Source organism: Schistocerca cancellata, chromosome 2, assembly GCF_023864275.1.
Source record: "Schistocerca cancellata isolate TAMUIC-IGC-003103 chromosome 2, iqSchCanc2.1, whole genome shotgun sequence".
Lineage (NCBI taxonomy): Eukaryota > Metazoa > Arthropoda > Insecta > Orthoptera > Acrididae > Schistocerca > Schistocerca cancellata.
The window spans coordinates 872,536,695-872,551,771 of NC_064627.1; the positions used below are offsets into that span (position 1 = coordinate 872,536,695).

The 15,077-nt window shown below is 40.8% G+C and overlaps 1 protein-coding gene across 1 annotated transcript in view; it reads left to right on the forward strand.

Annotated features, from left to right (window-relative positions):
* The first annotated feature begins 8,995 nt into the window (after positions 1 to 8,995).
* LOC126162833 (E3 ubiquitin-protein ligase RNF169-like) overlaps positions 8,996 to 15,077 on the forward strand; it is a 94,416-nt gene continuing 88,334 nt past the window's right edge. Inside the window, exons 1-3 of the mRNA XM_049919595.1 lie at positions 8,996 to 9,463; positions 10,522 to 10,673; positions 14,593 to 14,682. Coding sequence (XP_049775552.1) covers positions 9,130 to 9,463; positions 10,522 to 10,673; positions 14,593 to 14,682 — 576 coding nt within the window. The 5' untranslated portion in view covers positions 8,996 to 9,129. The remainder of the gene's footprint in view (positions 9,464 to 10,521; positions 10,674 to 14,592; positions 14,683 to 15,077) is intronic.

Sequence of the window (15,077 nt, forward strand, 5' to 3'; positions counted from 1 at the left end):
AAATATACCGGTCATTTTTGAAACACCCTATATATATATATATATATATATATATATTGTGAAAAGCAATGGTCCCATAACACTTCTGAGGAGTCACACATTCCACGTCCCATTCACGAATGGAAAAGAAAAATAAATAAAATATGACACGAAAAGTACCATTCGCCACAAACACTAAGACGGCTTGCGAAGTGTAGATGTAGATGTAGATAACGAGCGTCTTGTCCGTTCGGCAGTCCGTTACCCAAGTCACGTGAATCATCACCCTAACCACAGGACCAATGTTTCCACAGCACCACACCTGACACAAACTAAATGTATGATAAGCAAGCTTCTCTCCCATAATTTGGAAAGTAAAGAGATCCATTAACACATAGAGTAGTATTTCTGTCGCTTGCAGATGGGTGTTTATGAAGGGAAAAACAAGCTCCAAGGTAAATGCAAAGATCTTCGTTCAGAAGTCAGTCCATCACTGTTATCTGCGAGGGCCGTTCAATAATTCATGCAACGCATTTTTTTCTCGGCCAATTTCGGTTGAGTAAACGCAGACTTTGCTGTCGGATTTCGTCGATTATTCCCACTTTCGATAGGTGGCGGTGCTATACGTAGCCTTCAAAATGGCGCCTGTAACGGCCGTGCATTCTAAGGAGAGAGCTGTCACTGAGCTCTTTTGGCGGAAAACCAGAGCATTGCAGATATTCATATGCGCTTGCAGAGTATCTACAGAGACTTGGCAGTGAACAAAAGCCGTTGGGTGGGGCGTCTGTCATCACCGCAACAAGGTCGAGCAAGTCTGCCCCTTCTCCCTCGTGCCAGCCGACCGCACCCAGCTTGTGGGCCCTTCAGTGTTGAAACGTGCAGATACTCTCATTCGAGGCGATCAATGGATTACAATCACACACCTCGCTCCACAACTGGACGTCTCTGTTGGTAGCGCTGTCACGCTCGTCCACCAGTTAGTGTACAGGTTTGTGTCTGCCGGTTTCGTCGTTGCCTAACAAAAGACCCTGAAGAGCAACGAATGACCTTCTACAGGGTGGTCCATTCTACTTCAACAACTACATCTACATACATACTCCGCAATCCATCATACGGTGCGTAGCGGAGGGTACCTCGTACCACAACTAGCATCTTCTCTCCCTGTTCCACTCCCAAACAGAACGAGGGAAAAATGACTGCCCATATGCCTCTGTACGAGCCCTAATCTCTCTTATCTTATCTTTGTGGTCTTTCCGCGAAATGTAAGTTGGCGGCAGTAAAATTGTACTGCAGTCAGCCTCAAATGCTGGTTCTCTAAATTTCCTCAGTAGCGATTCACGAAAAGAACGCCTCCTTTCCTCTAGAGACTCACACCCGAGTTTCTGGAGCATTTCCGTAACACTCGCGTGATGATCAAACCTACCAGTAACAAATCTAGCAGCCCGCCTCCGAATTGCTTCTATGTGCTCCCTCAATCCGACCTGATAGGGATCCCAAACGCACGGGCAGTACTCAAGAATAGATCGTATTAGTGTTTTATAAGCGGTCTCCTTTACAGATGAACCACATCTTCCCAAAATTCTACCAATGAACCGAAGACGACTATCCGCCTTCCCCACAACTGCCATTACATGCTTGTCCCACTTCATATCGCTCTGCAATGTTACGCCCAAATATTTAATCGACGTGACTGTGTCAAGCGCTACACTACTAATGGAGTATTCAAGCATTACGGGATTCTTTTTCCTGTTCATCTGCATTAATTTACATTTACCTATATTTAGAGTTATCTGCCATTCCTTACACCAGCCACAAATCCTGTCCAAGTCATCTTGTATCCTCCAACAGTCACTCAACGACGACACCTTCCCGTACACCACAGCATCATCAGCAAGCAGCCGCACATTGCTATCCATCCTATCCAAAAGATCATTTATGTAGATAGAAAACAACAGCGGACCTACCACACTTCCCTGGGGCACTCCAGATGATACCCTCACCTCCGATGAACACTCACAATCGAGGACAACGTTCTGGGTTCTATTACTTAAGAAGTCTTCGAGCCACTCACATATTTGGGAACCAATCACATATACTCGTAGCTTAGTTAGGAGTCTGCAGTGGGGCACCGAGTCAAACGCTTTCCGGAAGTCAAGGAATATGGCAACCGTCTGATACCCTTCATCCATGGTTCGCAAGATATAATGTGAAAAAAGGGTGAGTTGCGTTTCGCAGGAGCGATGCTTTCTAAAGCCATGCTGATGCATGGACAGCAACTTCTCTGTCTCAAGGAAATTCATTATATTCGAACTGAGAGTAGTGACCGCACCAAATATCTCACGAAATAAGCATCAGACGAAAAAACTACAAAGAACGAAACTCGTCTAGCTTGAAGGGGGAAACCAGATGGCGCTATGGTTGGTCCGCTAGATGGCGCTGCCACAGGTCAAACGGATATCAACTGCGCTTTTTTTTTTTTTTTTAAATAGGAACCCCCTTTTTATTGCATATTCGTGTAGTACGTAAAGAAATATGAAAGTTTTAGTTGGACCACTTTTTTCGCTTTGTGATAGATGGCGCTGTAATAGTCACAAACGAATAGGCACGTGGTATCACGTAACATTCGGCCAGTAGGGACGGTGTTTGCTTCGTGATACATTACCTGTGTTAAAATGAACCGTTTACCAACTGCGGGAAAGGTCGATATCGTGTTGATGTATGGCTATTGTGATCAAAATGCCCAACGGGCGTGTGCTATCTATGCCGCTCGGTACCCTGGACGACATCATCCAAGTGTCCGGACCGTTCTCCAGATAGTTACGTTATTTAAGGAAACAGGAAGTGTTCAGCCACATGTGAAACGTTAACCACGACCTTCAACAAATGATGATGCCCAAGTAGGTGTTTTAGCTGCTGTCGCGGCTAATCCGCACATCAGTAGTAGACAAATTGCGCGAGTATCGGGAATCTCAAAAACGTCGGTGTTGAGAGTGCTACACCAACATCAATTGCACCCGTACCATATTTCTATGCACCAGGAATTGCATGGCGACGACTTGGAACGTCGTGTACAGTTCTGCCACTGGGCACAAGAGAAATTGCGGGACGATGTCAGATTTTTTGCACGCGTTCTATTTAGCGACGAAGCGTCATTCACCAACAGCGGTAACGTAAACCGGCATAATATGCACTATTGGCCAACGGAAAATCCACGATGGCTGCGACAAGTGGAACATTAGCGACCTTGGCGGGTTAATGTATGGTGCGGCATTATGAGAGGAAGAATATTTGGCCCTCATTTTATCGATGGCAAGCTAAATGGTGCACTGTATGTTGATTTCCTACGCAATGTTCTACCGATGTTACTACAAGATGTTTCACTGCATGACAGAATGGCAATGTACTTCCAACATGATGGATGTCCGGCACATAGCTCGAGTGCGGTTGAAGCGGTATTGAATAGCATATTTCATGATAGGTGGATTGGTCATCGAAGCACCATACCATGGCCCACACGTTCACCGGATCTGACGTCCCTGGATTTCTTTCTGTGGGAAAAGTTGATGGATATTTGCTATCGTGATCCACCGAAAAAACCTGACAACATGCGCCAGCGCATTGTCAGTGCCTGTTCGAACATTACGGAACATTACTCGCTGTTCAGAGGAATGTCGTTACACGTATTGCCAAATGCATTGAGGTTGACGGACATCATTTCGAGCATTTATTGCATCAATGTGGTATTTACAAATAATAACGCTGTAACAGCATGCATTCTCAGAAATGATAAGTTCCCATGTATCACATTGGAACAACCGAAATAAAATGTTCAAACGTACCTACGTTCTGTATTTTAATTTGAAAAACCTACCTGTTACCAACTGTTCGTCTAAAATTTGGAGCCATGTGTTTGTGACTATTATAGCGCCATCTATCACAAAGCGAAAAAAATTGTCCAACTAAAACATTCATATTTCTTTACGTAGTACACGAATATGTAATAAAAATGGGGGTTCCTATTTAAAAAATCGCTGTTGATATCCGTTTGACCTATGGCAGCGCCATCTAGCGGGCCAACTATAGCGCCATCTGGTTTCCCCCTTCAAGCTAGACAAGTTTCGTTCTTTGTGGTTTTTTCGCTTGACGCTTATTTCGTGAGATACTTGGCCCCGTCACGATCAATGGACCGTCCTGTATATTGAACTGCCTGCGCGTTACGAGACTGATCGTGACAATTTTTTGTTGAACATCGTGACAGGCGACGAAACGTGGGTTCACCACTTCGAACCAGAAACAAAACAGCAATCTGTGAAGTGGAACCACACCATCTGCCCTTCGAAGAAAAGGTTCAAAGCTACACTCTCAGCCGGTAATGTGATGGCGACAGTCATCTGGGACTCTGAAGGGGTTACTCTGTTTGACGTCTTCCTCATGGTGCAACGATCAGCTCTGACGTATTTTGTGCTGCTCTCATCAAATTGAAGAAACAACTTCAAAGTGTTCGTCGCCAAAAAATGCAAAGGAACTTCTCCTTTCCCTGACAACGCAAGACCTCAAATAGATCTTCCCACTCGAAAGGGCTTCACAGAACTTCATTGGGCTGTTCTTTCTCATCCGCCCTACAGCCAAGATCTCGCACCTTCCGACTTCTATCATTTTGGTCCAATGAAGGATGCGCTCCACAGGAAGTATAGTACGTAGATGATCGGAAGGTTATTGATTCAGCAAGACGTTGGCTCCGACGTCGATCAGTAGAGAGGAACCAAGGGGGCTTCAAATAGTTCAAATGGCTCTGAGCACTATGGGACTTAACATCTGAGGTCATCAGTCCCCTAGGACTTAGAACTACTTAAACTTAACTAACCTAAGGACGACACACACATCCATGCCCGAGTCAGGATTCGAACCTGCGACCGTAGCGGTCGCGCGGTTCCAGACTGGAGCGCCTAGAACCGCTCGACCACAACGGCCGGCACCAAGAGGGCATACAGGCCCTCCCAATAAGGCCGCATAATGTCGTCGCATTGAACGGCGTTTATGTTGAAAAATAGGGTTTTGAGAGTGAGGAATAATACGGTATTCCGGAATCCAGAATAAAACCAACCTGTTTTCAGAAAAAAAAGTGTTGCATTAATTATTGAAGTCCCCTTGCACTTTGAAGAGGTGTCATGTTAAAGCTAGCATCCCTAATCTATGTGAAAACTTACCAGAGTACGGTAAAATACGAGATGAACTGTGAGATAATCTCTCCACAACATTTTCATCGTTGTTTTTTCACTTGTACTAACGCCATTCTTTGTGCAAGGGCTCCACTTCAGTCGTTAATGAAATATAATCCCTAGAAATCTATCTTACGATATTGGTGGTGCTTCATAACTGGAAAGCCTTATATTGTTCGCCGGCCGCGGTGGCCGAGCGGTTCTAGGCGCTTCAGTCCGGAACCGCGCGACTGATACGGTCGCAGATTCGAATCCTGCCTTGGGCATGGATGTGTGTGATGTCCTTAGGTTAGTTAGGTTTAAGAAGTTCTAAGTTCTAGGGGACTGATGACCTCAGATGTTAAGTCCCATAGTACTCAGAACCATTTGAACCTTACATCGTTCGGCCTGATATAATTTGTTTTGTGGAAGGAACTATTGCGGATTATTTGTGAAGAATTCTGTACACCGCTATAATTTAATGTCTTATCCATTCTATCCGTTACCCTTGATGAATCGCTCACTGCCTCATGGAAACTATTGGTCGATACCTAAATACAAGTATCGTCAGCATATTAGACGATTTTCGTAGATGGGAATAATTATAGTAAGCTGTATACAGGGTGGTCACGTACCTGAAAAGTTACCAGTATAGAGAAATTCAGTAAGCTTTGGAAGTGGCCAGAAGCTGGTTCAAATACTGACGACTGACCCTCAAGATAAATAAGCCCTGTGTAAATAGAAGAAAAGGGCGATCGGTTTGAACTCTTTACCAAGTTAAATTAACAGGTAAAATAAAGAGAACTTAAACAATCATTTGGGAAAATTACAGTTTTGTAAGTGGTGGACGTGACAAGGCCATCCTGCGAAACATTTCTGCATGCCTTCTCTGAGACCTACTTAGAATAGATTCTTCTGAAGCTCACTCATGGTGAAAATACAGTAAGAAATAAATTCGAGCTTCATGGGGATACCTACACTGAAACTTGTGTCAGTAGCGATGAGGCAGTTGTAGCAACAATGATTACTAAACTATAAAGGGCAACTAAAACACTTGGGAAGATTTATGTTCAATAAACTAGATGAGGAGGCGGAAGTGTTGTATCTTATTTAGGGACACGAAACATTTAGCCCTGGAGAGGAGTAAGTACTGTAGAAGAACTGCGGTTCAGGCCGAGAAGAATGGTTGACCATGCGCCTGATGGATATGTACCTAGTAGAACAGTTCATGATGGTACAAGCCTTACAATCACTGTAAAGAAACTTCTGAAGAACCTGAGACTACTGCATAGTAGGTGTAAAACACAGCATGGGGCTGCAGATAGAGAGATGCTGAATAAAATGCATTTGGTTGTAAGCGGGCAATGTGTGAAGCTTTCGAATGACTAGCGCGACAAAATATTATCGAAGGATCCCTTATGAAACCAAGGGAAATTCTAACAATGTGTACTGCTGTTAGTGGCACCAAAAGTCCAGCCACTTATGGACGAGACACAAACTGAAACTGCGGGTAGCCAAGCAAAAGCAAAAATGATGAAATCTTGTCCATTATAATTATCCAGGCTGTTATGCCGTGGTCGGCTGATGAATTTGTCTCAATTCCCAACGTTTCGTCTCCGACTGCGGGAGACATCTTCAAGGGGGTCCGTAGGTCGATGGAAGGTCCAACACACCCACTGGCTCGCTACAGTACTGCTTAGGTTACCGGTCCCTAAGTTTACACACTACTTAATCTAACTTAAACTAATTACGCTATGGACAACAAACACACCCATGCCCGAGGGAGGACTTGAACCTCCGACGGGGTGAGGGAAAAGTTGTGCCCAGTGGTTGGAAGAAAGCACAGACCATCTACAAGAAGAGCAGCAGAAGTGTTCCACAAAACCACTGTCCAATCTCCTTGACATCCATTTGTAGTAGAATCTTAGAACATATTATGGGCTCAAATGTAATGAAGTATCCCAAACAGTATGACCTCCTGCATGCAAACCAGCATGGATTTCGAAATCATCTGTCATGTGAAACCCAACTCGCTCTTCTCTCACGTGACATTCTGAAAGCCATGAATGAGGACAGTCGCGTAGATTCAGTATTTCTTTATTTCAGAAATACCTTTTATTCAGTACCACACCTATGCTTATTATCAAAAGTGCGATCGTATGGAGTTTCAAGCGAACTTTGTGACTGGACTGAGAATTTCCTGGTAGGAAGGATGCAGCATATTATCTTGGATGGAGGCTCATCGACAGATGTAGAAGTAACTCTGGGTGTGTTCTTGTTGTGTATTAACGACGTTTCGGACAAAAATAATAGTAAGCTCAGACTTTTCTCAGATGATACAGTTATCTATAACGAAGTAGGCTTACTGACTGAAAAAAGCTGCACACACATTCGGTCAGATCTTGATAAGATTTCAAAGTGGTACAAAGACTGGCAACATGCACTAAATGTTCATAAATGTAAAATTGCGCACTGAACAAAACGAAAGAGCATAATATCCTATGACAAAAATTTTACTGACTCACAAGTGGAAACGGTCAACTCATACAAATAACTGGGTGTGGCAGTTCGTAGTCATATGAAATGAGTCACTCAGGCTCCGTCGTTGGCAAGCAGCTGATAGATTTCGGTTCATACGTAGAATACAGGGAAATGCAGCCAGTATATAAAGATTACTTACAACACACTCGTACAACTTATACAAGAATACTGCGTAAGTGAGTGAGACCTGTACCAAACAGAACAAACAGGAGATATCGAACGTATACAAAGAAGGCCACAGGCTTATTTGAACCGTGGGAGAGTGTCACTCACGTAGACACTGAAAAAACTACAATGGCAGGCACTTCAAAATAGATGCAAAATCTCCCGAGAAAGCCTACCCGAAAATTTTCAAGGATTGGCTTAAATGAGAAATCTAGTAATACCTGTATTCTACACCCTTCTATATACCGCTCCCGCAGGAATCGCGAGGTCAAATTAGATTTCTTCCCTCGCTCTATAGGTGAGTGGAACGGGAAGAACCACTAGTAACTTGTACAGTGCACCGTTCGAATAAACAGCAAAAGTCGATGAAGTGTCTAGAGTCCCAATGTAGGATCATTTTCATAGGATACGGAAGCTCTACTACGATCTCTCCGCAGTATACTGATAAGGTAATTTTACAGCAGAATTTTGAATTTGGTGTGGCATGGAGAAAACTTCTAAAAAGCATCATATCGAAGACTTAAAGTTGAGACCATCTTCTTCTCAGCACATTTGTCCTTCAATAAGAGGTGCATTTATTTGGGGACAAAATAATTTGCCGTTCTCAAACATTTATCAAAACTTCCAAGATACCGCGAAAATGTTTGGCTCATATTTTCATCTGACGTCCTGGTGTTCTTTCAAATAAACGTGTATTTCATATTTAGGTAAGCATATCAGTCCGAAGTACTTGAGCTACACGCTTTAGAACTGCAAACATTTAAATTGCGTTATTAGTCTGTATCTATCTCTGTTTACTGCCAAGACAGGCAGCGAATCAGTGTGCGTAGACGTTTTCAAAAATTGAAAACTGGGTAGCGGAAATTTTCGGAGCGAGTAACCGTTTCTCATGAAATTTCCCAACGCGATATGTGCCTCTACTATTGATTGAAATGATTTTACACGTATTAATTATTTTGGTACTGCAGATTATTGTTCTATTTGCAGAATCGAGCCTTTATTTTGGAATATATATTTTCAGAGCCCTTACATCACCTGAAAGCTGTACTTTTTTACTTTAGCAGTTGTGTCCGATGTGCTGTTGGTTGCACTGCTGATGTATGAAGACTTTGCCGGGCGCAGATGCTGCCCTCCGATTATTTGGTGGAACTATAAACAAGTTTGAAAGAAACAAAAGGCGGTGAGGCTGTAAATAGTGTGTGTGAGTGTGTTTTTTCCGTTATGGTGTTATTTGCTTAAGTCGATAATGGCCATGGGGGTGAACAAAAATCGTGTGGTGCGGAAGCATCGTTCACTAAATAATCTGACATTGCTGAATGTTGCATGTCCAGTTTGTATGGGTATTTTGATAGAACCAGTGACATTGCCTTGTAACCACGACTTGTGTTTGGAATGTTTTGAGAAGTCTGTGGAAAATAACAGCTTGACTTGCCCTATGTGCCGAAAACGAATAGGGGGTTGGCTGCGACAAGCAAAAGACAAAAGTTTAGTGAACCAGACTCTGTGGAAATTGATACAGGAGAAATTCCCGCATGAAGTTCAGGCCAAGCTGAAAGGAGACGATGACGGCGTAGCGGACAGTACGTATATAACTGCGTCTTTACGTGATATCAGTGTCGTTTTAGATAGTTTTTCTAATTTTTATTTTTCTTAATTCAGCTATGTAGTGCTTGAAAGACTCACAGTCGAATAAAATTAGCCTATATCTGCTTAGTAAATATGGTTGAACTAGCTGTAACGCATATGTCATTAAATTTATACATTTTGTAGCCTTGAGAAACGTCATTGGCTTTATTGCGCTGTAGATCTACTTTCTTGGTAATTGTTTTTGGCGAAACTAATAATAAAGGAGAACAAAATTGTGACTCGCCAGGGGCTGGGATAATTTTTGGAGTTGCATTTTGAATGAAAATAGTTTCGAGTTCGGAATATTGTAGAATTTGCTGATTTTCAATTATCTTGACGTTCTCAGTGGAAGGCATGGCCATATCATTTGGATTAAGACATGTTTGGTAGAAGTCTTCCTTGTTTATCTGTTGTATAACTCGATTTGAAGCTGTTAAGCAACAACAGTACTATTGGATTTAAGTTTGATAGGATGAGGATTATCTGAATAACTCTGTGTAAATGTTTTTCAACTTTAAAAAGGAAATTGTTTTTGGAACACTTGTGCTGGTAAATCCTTCACTTTTGGAATAGAATTGTTTCAGAACCTGTTGTGTGAGGCTTGTTCCTGTAATTAGTAACTTGTTTTAGTGGAGAATTGGAACTTTAACTAGAATATTAGAAATAAAGATTAACCCGCAGAAGACTTGGCTTTGCGTGTAATAGGACTACACAAATGATCAGATAGTAATATAGTACATACTCTTGGAAAAATGGCATTTTCAGGACAGTGTTCGGAATTTGGGTTTAAAATTTTCATAGCGTATTGCTTGTACAAATGGCAAAGGCTATAATGACAATCACATCTGTTTTTGCTTTTGTTAAATCATGACTGTCCGTGGTGACATTCTAATAGGTTTTAGGATACTGGCTTTACTGAAAATGTTATTTGTGTCTCTCAAAATTCTACATGTTTTTAATAATAAGTCATTACACACAGTTTGCACTATTCTGAATTGGACATAATTTTCAGGACTATCTGCAATGATTCCACCTGTGTCACTATCTTCTGAAGGGGAAATTCGTGAGGAATTTGCTCTTGAAGTAAAGAAATATGAGGAAGAAATAAGAAGGAAACAGGAAGAAGAACAAAATGCTAGTTTAGAGCTTATAAGAAAGTTGCAGGTATACTACACATCATCATTTTTGTACTAAGTCTGGAAACCTAATACATGATATTAGCTGATTAATAACAACTTCATTACTGAAAATTTAATGCTTCTCTATCCATGTAACATTAAGAAGTACGTAGTTTTTAAAGATCAAAATACTGTATATTTTCCTGCTGTGTGGTTATTCAGGCCTGAAAATTCTCATAAGTAGATCTAATGGATTGATTTCAGTTCAGAAAAAGTAACCCGCAAGCTGCAGTTGTGGCATAAAGCAAATGTTGGCAATGCCCATTTATGTTGGAGGCACCCAATTAGAGCAAACATTGATCAATAAATTTTGTGGGAGAGAATGAAGACAGGGAATAGTTTACACAATCACATTCTTGTCTTGCACAGTATTGCCAAAATACGCTGCTAGTTGTGAGAGTGAACACACATGTACTTTTAGATCATTGTTATGTGTACGTTGTGGTGGTAAAGACAGCAACAGGTATTTGAAATAACCAGTCTCAGGAATATGAACAAGTAACATAAGTAATGGATAATTATGGCTGTCTTTAATGAGTGACTATTTTCTTCCAAGCGTTTTATCTACTGCCCGTGTTTTGAAGATTTTGGTATCCAGAAATAAGACTTCAAAATAAAGACAAAAGGCAGTGCATCCACAGATGTGGTTTTAATGTCTATGGTTGTGAGTGTAACAGTTCATCTGAAACTGCCTTTCTTCCTTACATACGGTTTAGTACATTTACTTCTTAAGTATTACAACTAAAATTTAGGCTTAGAGCCAGATACATGTGCACAGTATTGAGCAGTTGTTGACAGTGTGCCTGTGCCAAGTTTGAGGCGGCTAATGGGAGGATAGTGTGGAGTACCCTATGTTATGTGTTAGTCAGATGATGCCTTTATGCCAGAAAATGCAAATTACTTGGACTGTGTGGATGGTGACAGTCTTTTCAGAATCTTTTTTTGCCCCTTGTTGATATTTCTGTTATTGATAAGTGTATATTACCTGTGCTCTCTTACTATTGAAACAATTATTAACGAATGCATTTAAAGTATGGGTTCTCAGAAGTTGTAGTGGCAGATCTGCAGCTTGGGGTCTAGGTTAGATTGCAACGGGATAGCTGCTGATTTTGTCCACCCACTGTATGCTCAGGATGGGAAGGGGAATGATAATGTGCTTGTTAAGTCTTACTTGAAGATATTAGTCTAGATTGTGCAAGACCTTAAAGAAGAACTTTTGAAACAGAGTTTTGCAGCAATAATCTAGGTACTATGAACATAAATGCTAGAGGGGGACATGTAAGTAACAATTTTTATACACTCACATATTTTATACAAAGATAAACTCCGTTACTGTGGACCTGTTTGCACCTCTAAGAGGGTCTCAGCCATTGCCGGAAACAAATTTTTAACGTTACCCAAAATGATAATGGGTAGTAACTTAGTTCCATTTCTCTTGTGTCCTGAAAACTGTTCCTTGTACCTCTGTTTTCACTGTAGGCAAAAGGTCACATCTGGTAAGTGAAAAACCTTGGCCAATCTATTTTTGGCCGAAACACACACACACACACACACACACACACACACACACACACACACACACACACACACACACACACACACACACACACCGCTGTAGACTAAGAGCTTTGTCATGGTGGAGGTGCCAATCTGTCGATCACTGCACTACAGGATGAGCTTTCCACAGTGCCTCACACTAATTTTATCATTTGATGGTAATAATGATTATTAACTATGGCACACGAGGGAATAAAATAGTGGTGAACTATCTCCTTCATGCCATAAAAATAAAGCATCATTGTTTGCACATTGATTACTTTCCTGGATCATGATGATGGAGCAGCCTTCCGCTGTCTGTATTGTTGTTAATACCCATGGTTTTCGCTACTGATCATAAGAAACATAATCTACTGTTCTGTCTTGTGTGCAGCTGCAGAATCGCTGAATGTATGAAACACCACTTTCGAAAAGGAGCAGTCTGACCTAATTGATACTTTACCATAAATTTTGTATGGTCGACTAATTGAAAATGATTGTGTTCTTGTTGCACGTAGGGGGAGAATCCATCTGTATTACATCCTTGGCTGCAGGAAAGGAATTCTCATTGCTTGTCACTCCTGTATAATATTATGAAAAAAGCTGTTAATGAATGAAGCAGCGTTATAGAAATTTCCTTGAAAGATGTTGCAAATTCATTTATGCAGATAGTCACTGCCTTGAACAAGGTCATACAAGGGCAACATACTGTCGGTGGTGAAAGCTACGATACAGTCACCTTCGTGGAGTGACCCGTCTCTGCATGTATTACATCTGTGCACAGCTTTTACTATGCACTTGTTTATAATATTTTTGTGCTCACATTTCAGCATGCCAAATTATGACAGAGTGCATTTTATATTTTGACAAGAGGGCAGAAGCGAACTTGTGGGCACCAGACCACTATTTTAATCGAGAAAATTCCTTGTTGAGTCATGTCATTATGCCGTAAACAAGTGTGTGTACTGGGCTAAAATCATGTATGTCAGTGTTGGCCAGGACACATTTTCAGTATTGCTTCTATGGTTGCAAAGTGTTACATTTGCTTAGCCAGTGGGTGGATGGTTTTAACTAAAAAGTGACAGGAGAATAAACTATCTGTGTATGTTTAGTTTTGAAAGTTTGAGCTCATGAGTTTTCATAAGTCGAGTAGCTTGAGGTTATGGTTGTGGTTGAGGCAAAAGACGTTAGCATAAATTCATTGTCATATAGTTGTCCTCCATTTCATACCCATACCAGCTGGTGAGATGCCATCTTACATTCCTGTGATTACATATCATCTGTCTGTGCATAAAATTGCATAAATTATGTAGTGCAGTAACAGCCTGGCCAGATATTTGAGGGGCCAGCCAGTGTTGACTGTGTTTAGTTTTCAAGTAATGCAAGATAATGTAGATACAAAATGTGTTGTTCTGTCATACACAAACAGGCCATATTTTCTCTATGGTATGTTATTTCTTTTATTTTCGACATCACAAATATCAAAGTATAAAAGCAGTGTTAATGTGTTGAAAATGAACAATACAGATTTCACTAGTAGGCCTCTAATTTTCTGGTGCTGTTAAATAACATAACACATTCAGTGATAGCCTGCAAGACACCTCATTTGGATTGACTACATATTGGATTATGGACTGTTGAGTCTGACATGTTGACCATTCCATGTGTGGCTTATAGATTCATTTATTTCTGTGTGAAATAAAAGACAAAAGAATTATCAGAGACTCTTAAAGAGTGTTTTTTTGCATCATTCACAATTAGCTGATGTGATATGTGCTTTGCCGTACATTTTAAATGAGCATTAATTGACATTAAGCACTACAGGTTATGTTATTAAAATGTAGGTGCAAAGAGGATAAGAGGAGGGGGGGGGGGTGTTGATTTATCATTCATTATAACAAAATGCACTGTAAGTGTAAGAAGGAAGAAACTATTTCTGTACCATGCAACTAGGCCAAAACATGTCAAAGTCCCTTGATTTAGACTCTCTTCTGCTGTAAATTTTCTGCAGTAAATTTTTTTTCCTCCCCCCCCCTCCCCCCCCCCTCCCGTGCACTTAAAATTTCCCTCTTCAGGCTTTCTTAGCATGTTGCTGCCCAAGACTGTTATCTATTGCTATTGCATTTCCAGACGGTGCATTCATTTTATATTAATTTTGTGTGTGCATACTATCTCATCCTTCTTTGTTTAATTTTTTCCTAAACAGATCTCTGAGCCTTTCTCAGGCAACTTCTTTCTCCATTTCATTTTTACTGAGAATGGGTACTCTTTACAATTTATGTGAATGACTGTGACTTTTCTGCTTTCACATTAGTCTACCTTTACTGATGAATGTTGAAATTTGTGTATAAGGTTTGATTTTTATGCAGGAGGAAGAAGAACGGAAGAGATTAGAGGCTACGAAATTGCTCACAGAAGATGAAGAGATTGCCAGGAAAGTTCAAGAATCTGTAAAACAGGTAAGCCAATTAGTTGTAAATATTAATTACTCTTTTCAGTTAGCTATTTTCTTGGAAGCGTTTCTAACGGTGATTAATTTTAGAAGAGAGTACAGTTTGTTACATTAAATTGAATTTTAGGAAGCATTTCTGTATCTAAGTGGACTTATTAATCAGGTTAATGTTGGATCTGGCACTCAAAGAATATTTTACTTCCTCTGAATAGCTACCACATTAACATTGTCAGTGTATGTTTAATAAATACATGTAAGTGTGTGTGGGAAGTGCTGAGAACTGAAATGTAGCACAGAGAGTTAAGGTAGCAATGAAATTTAGTCAAGAGATTTTCATACAAACCATCATCTATTGTAGTTGTTGGCCCCATTGTTGTGTGTGTAAGTGTTAGTATACAGTTG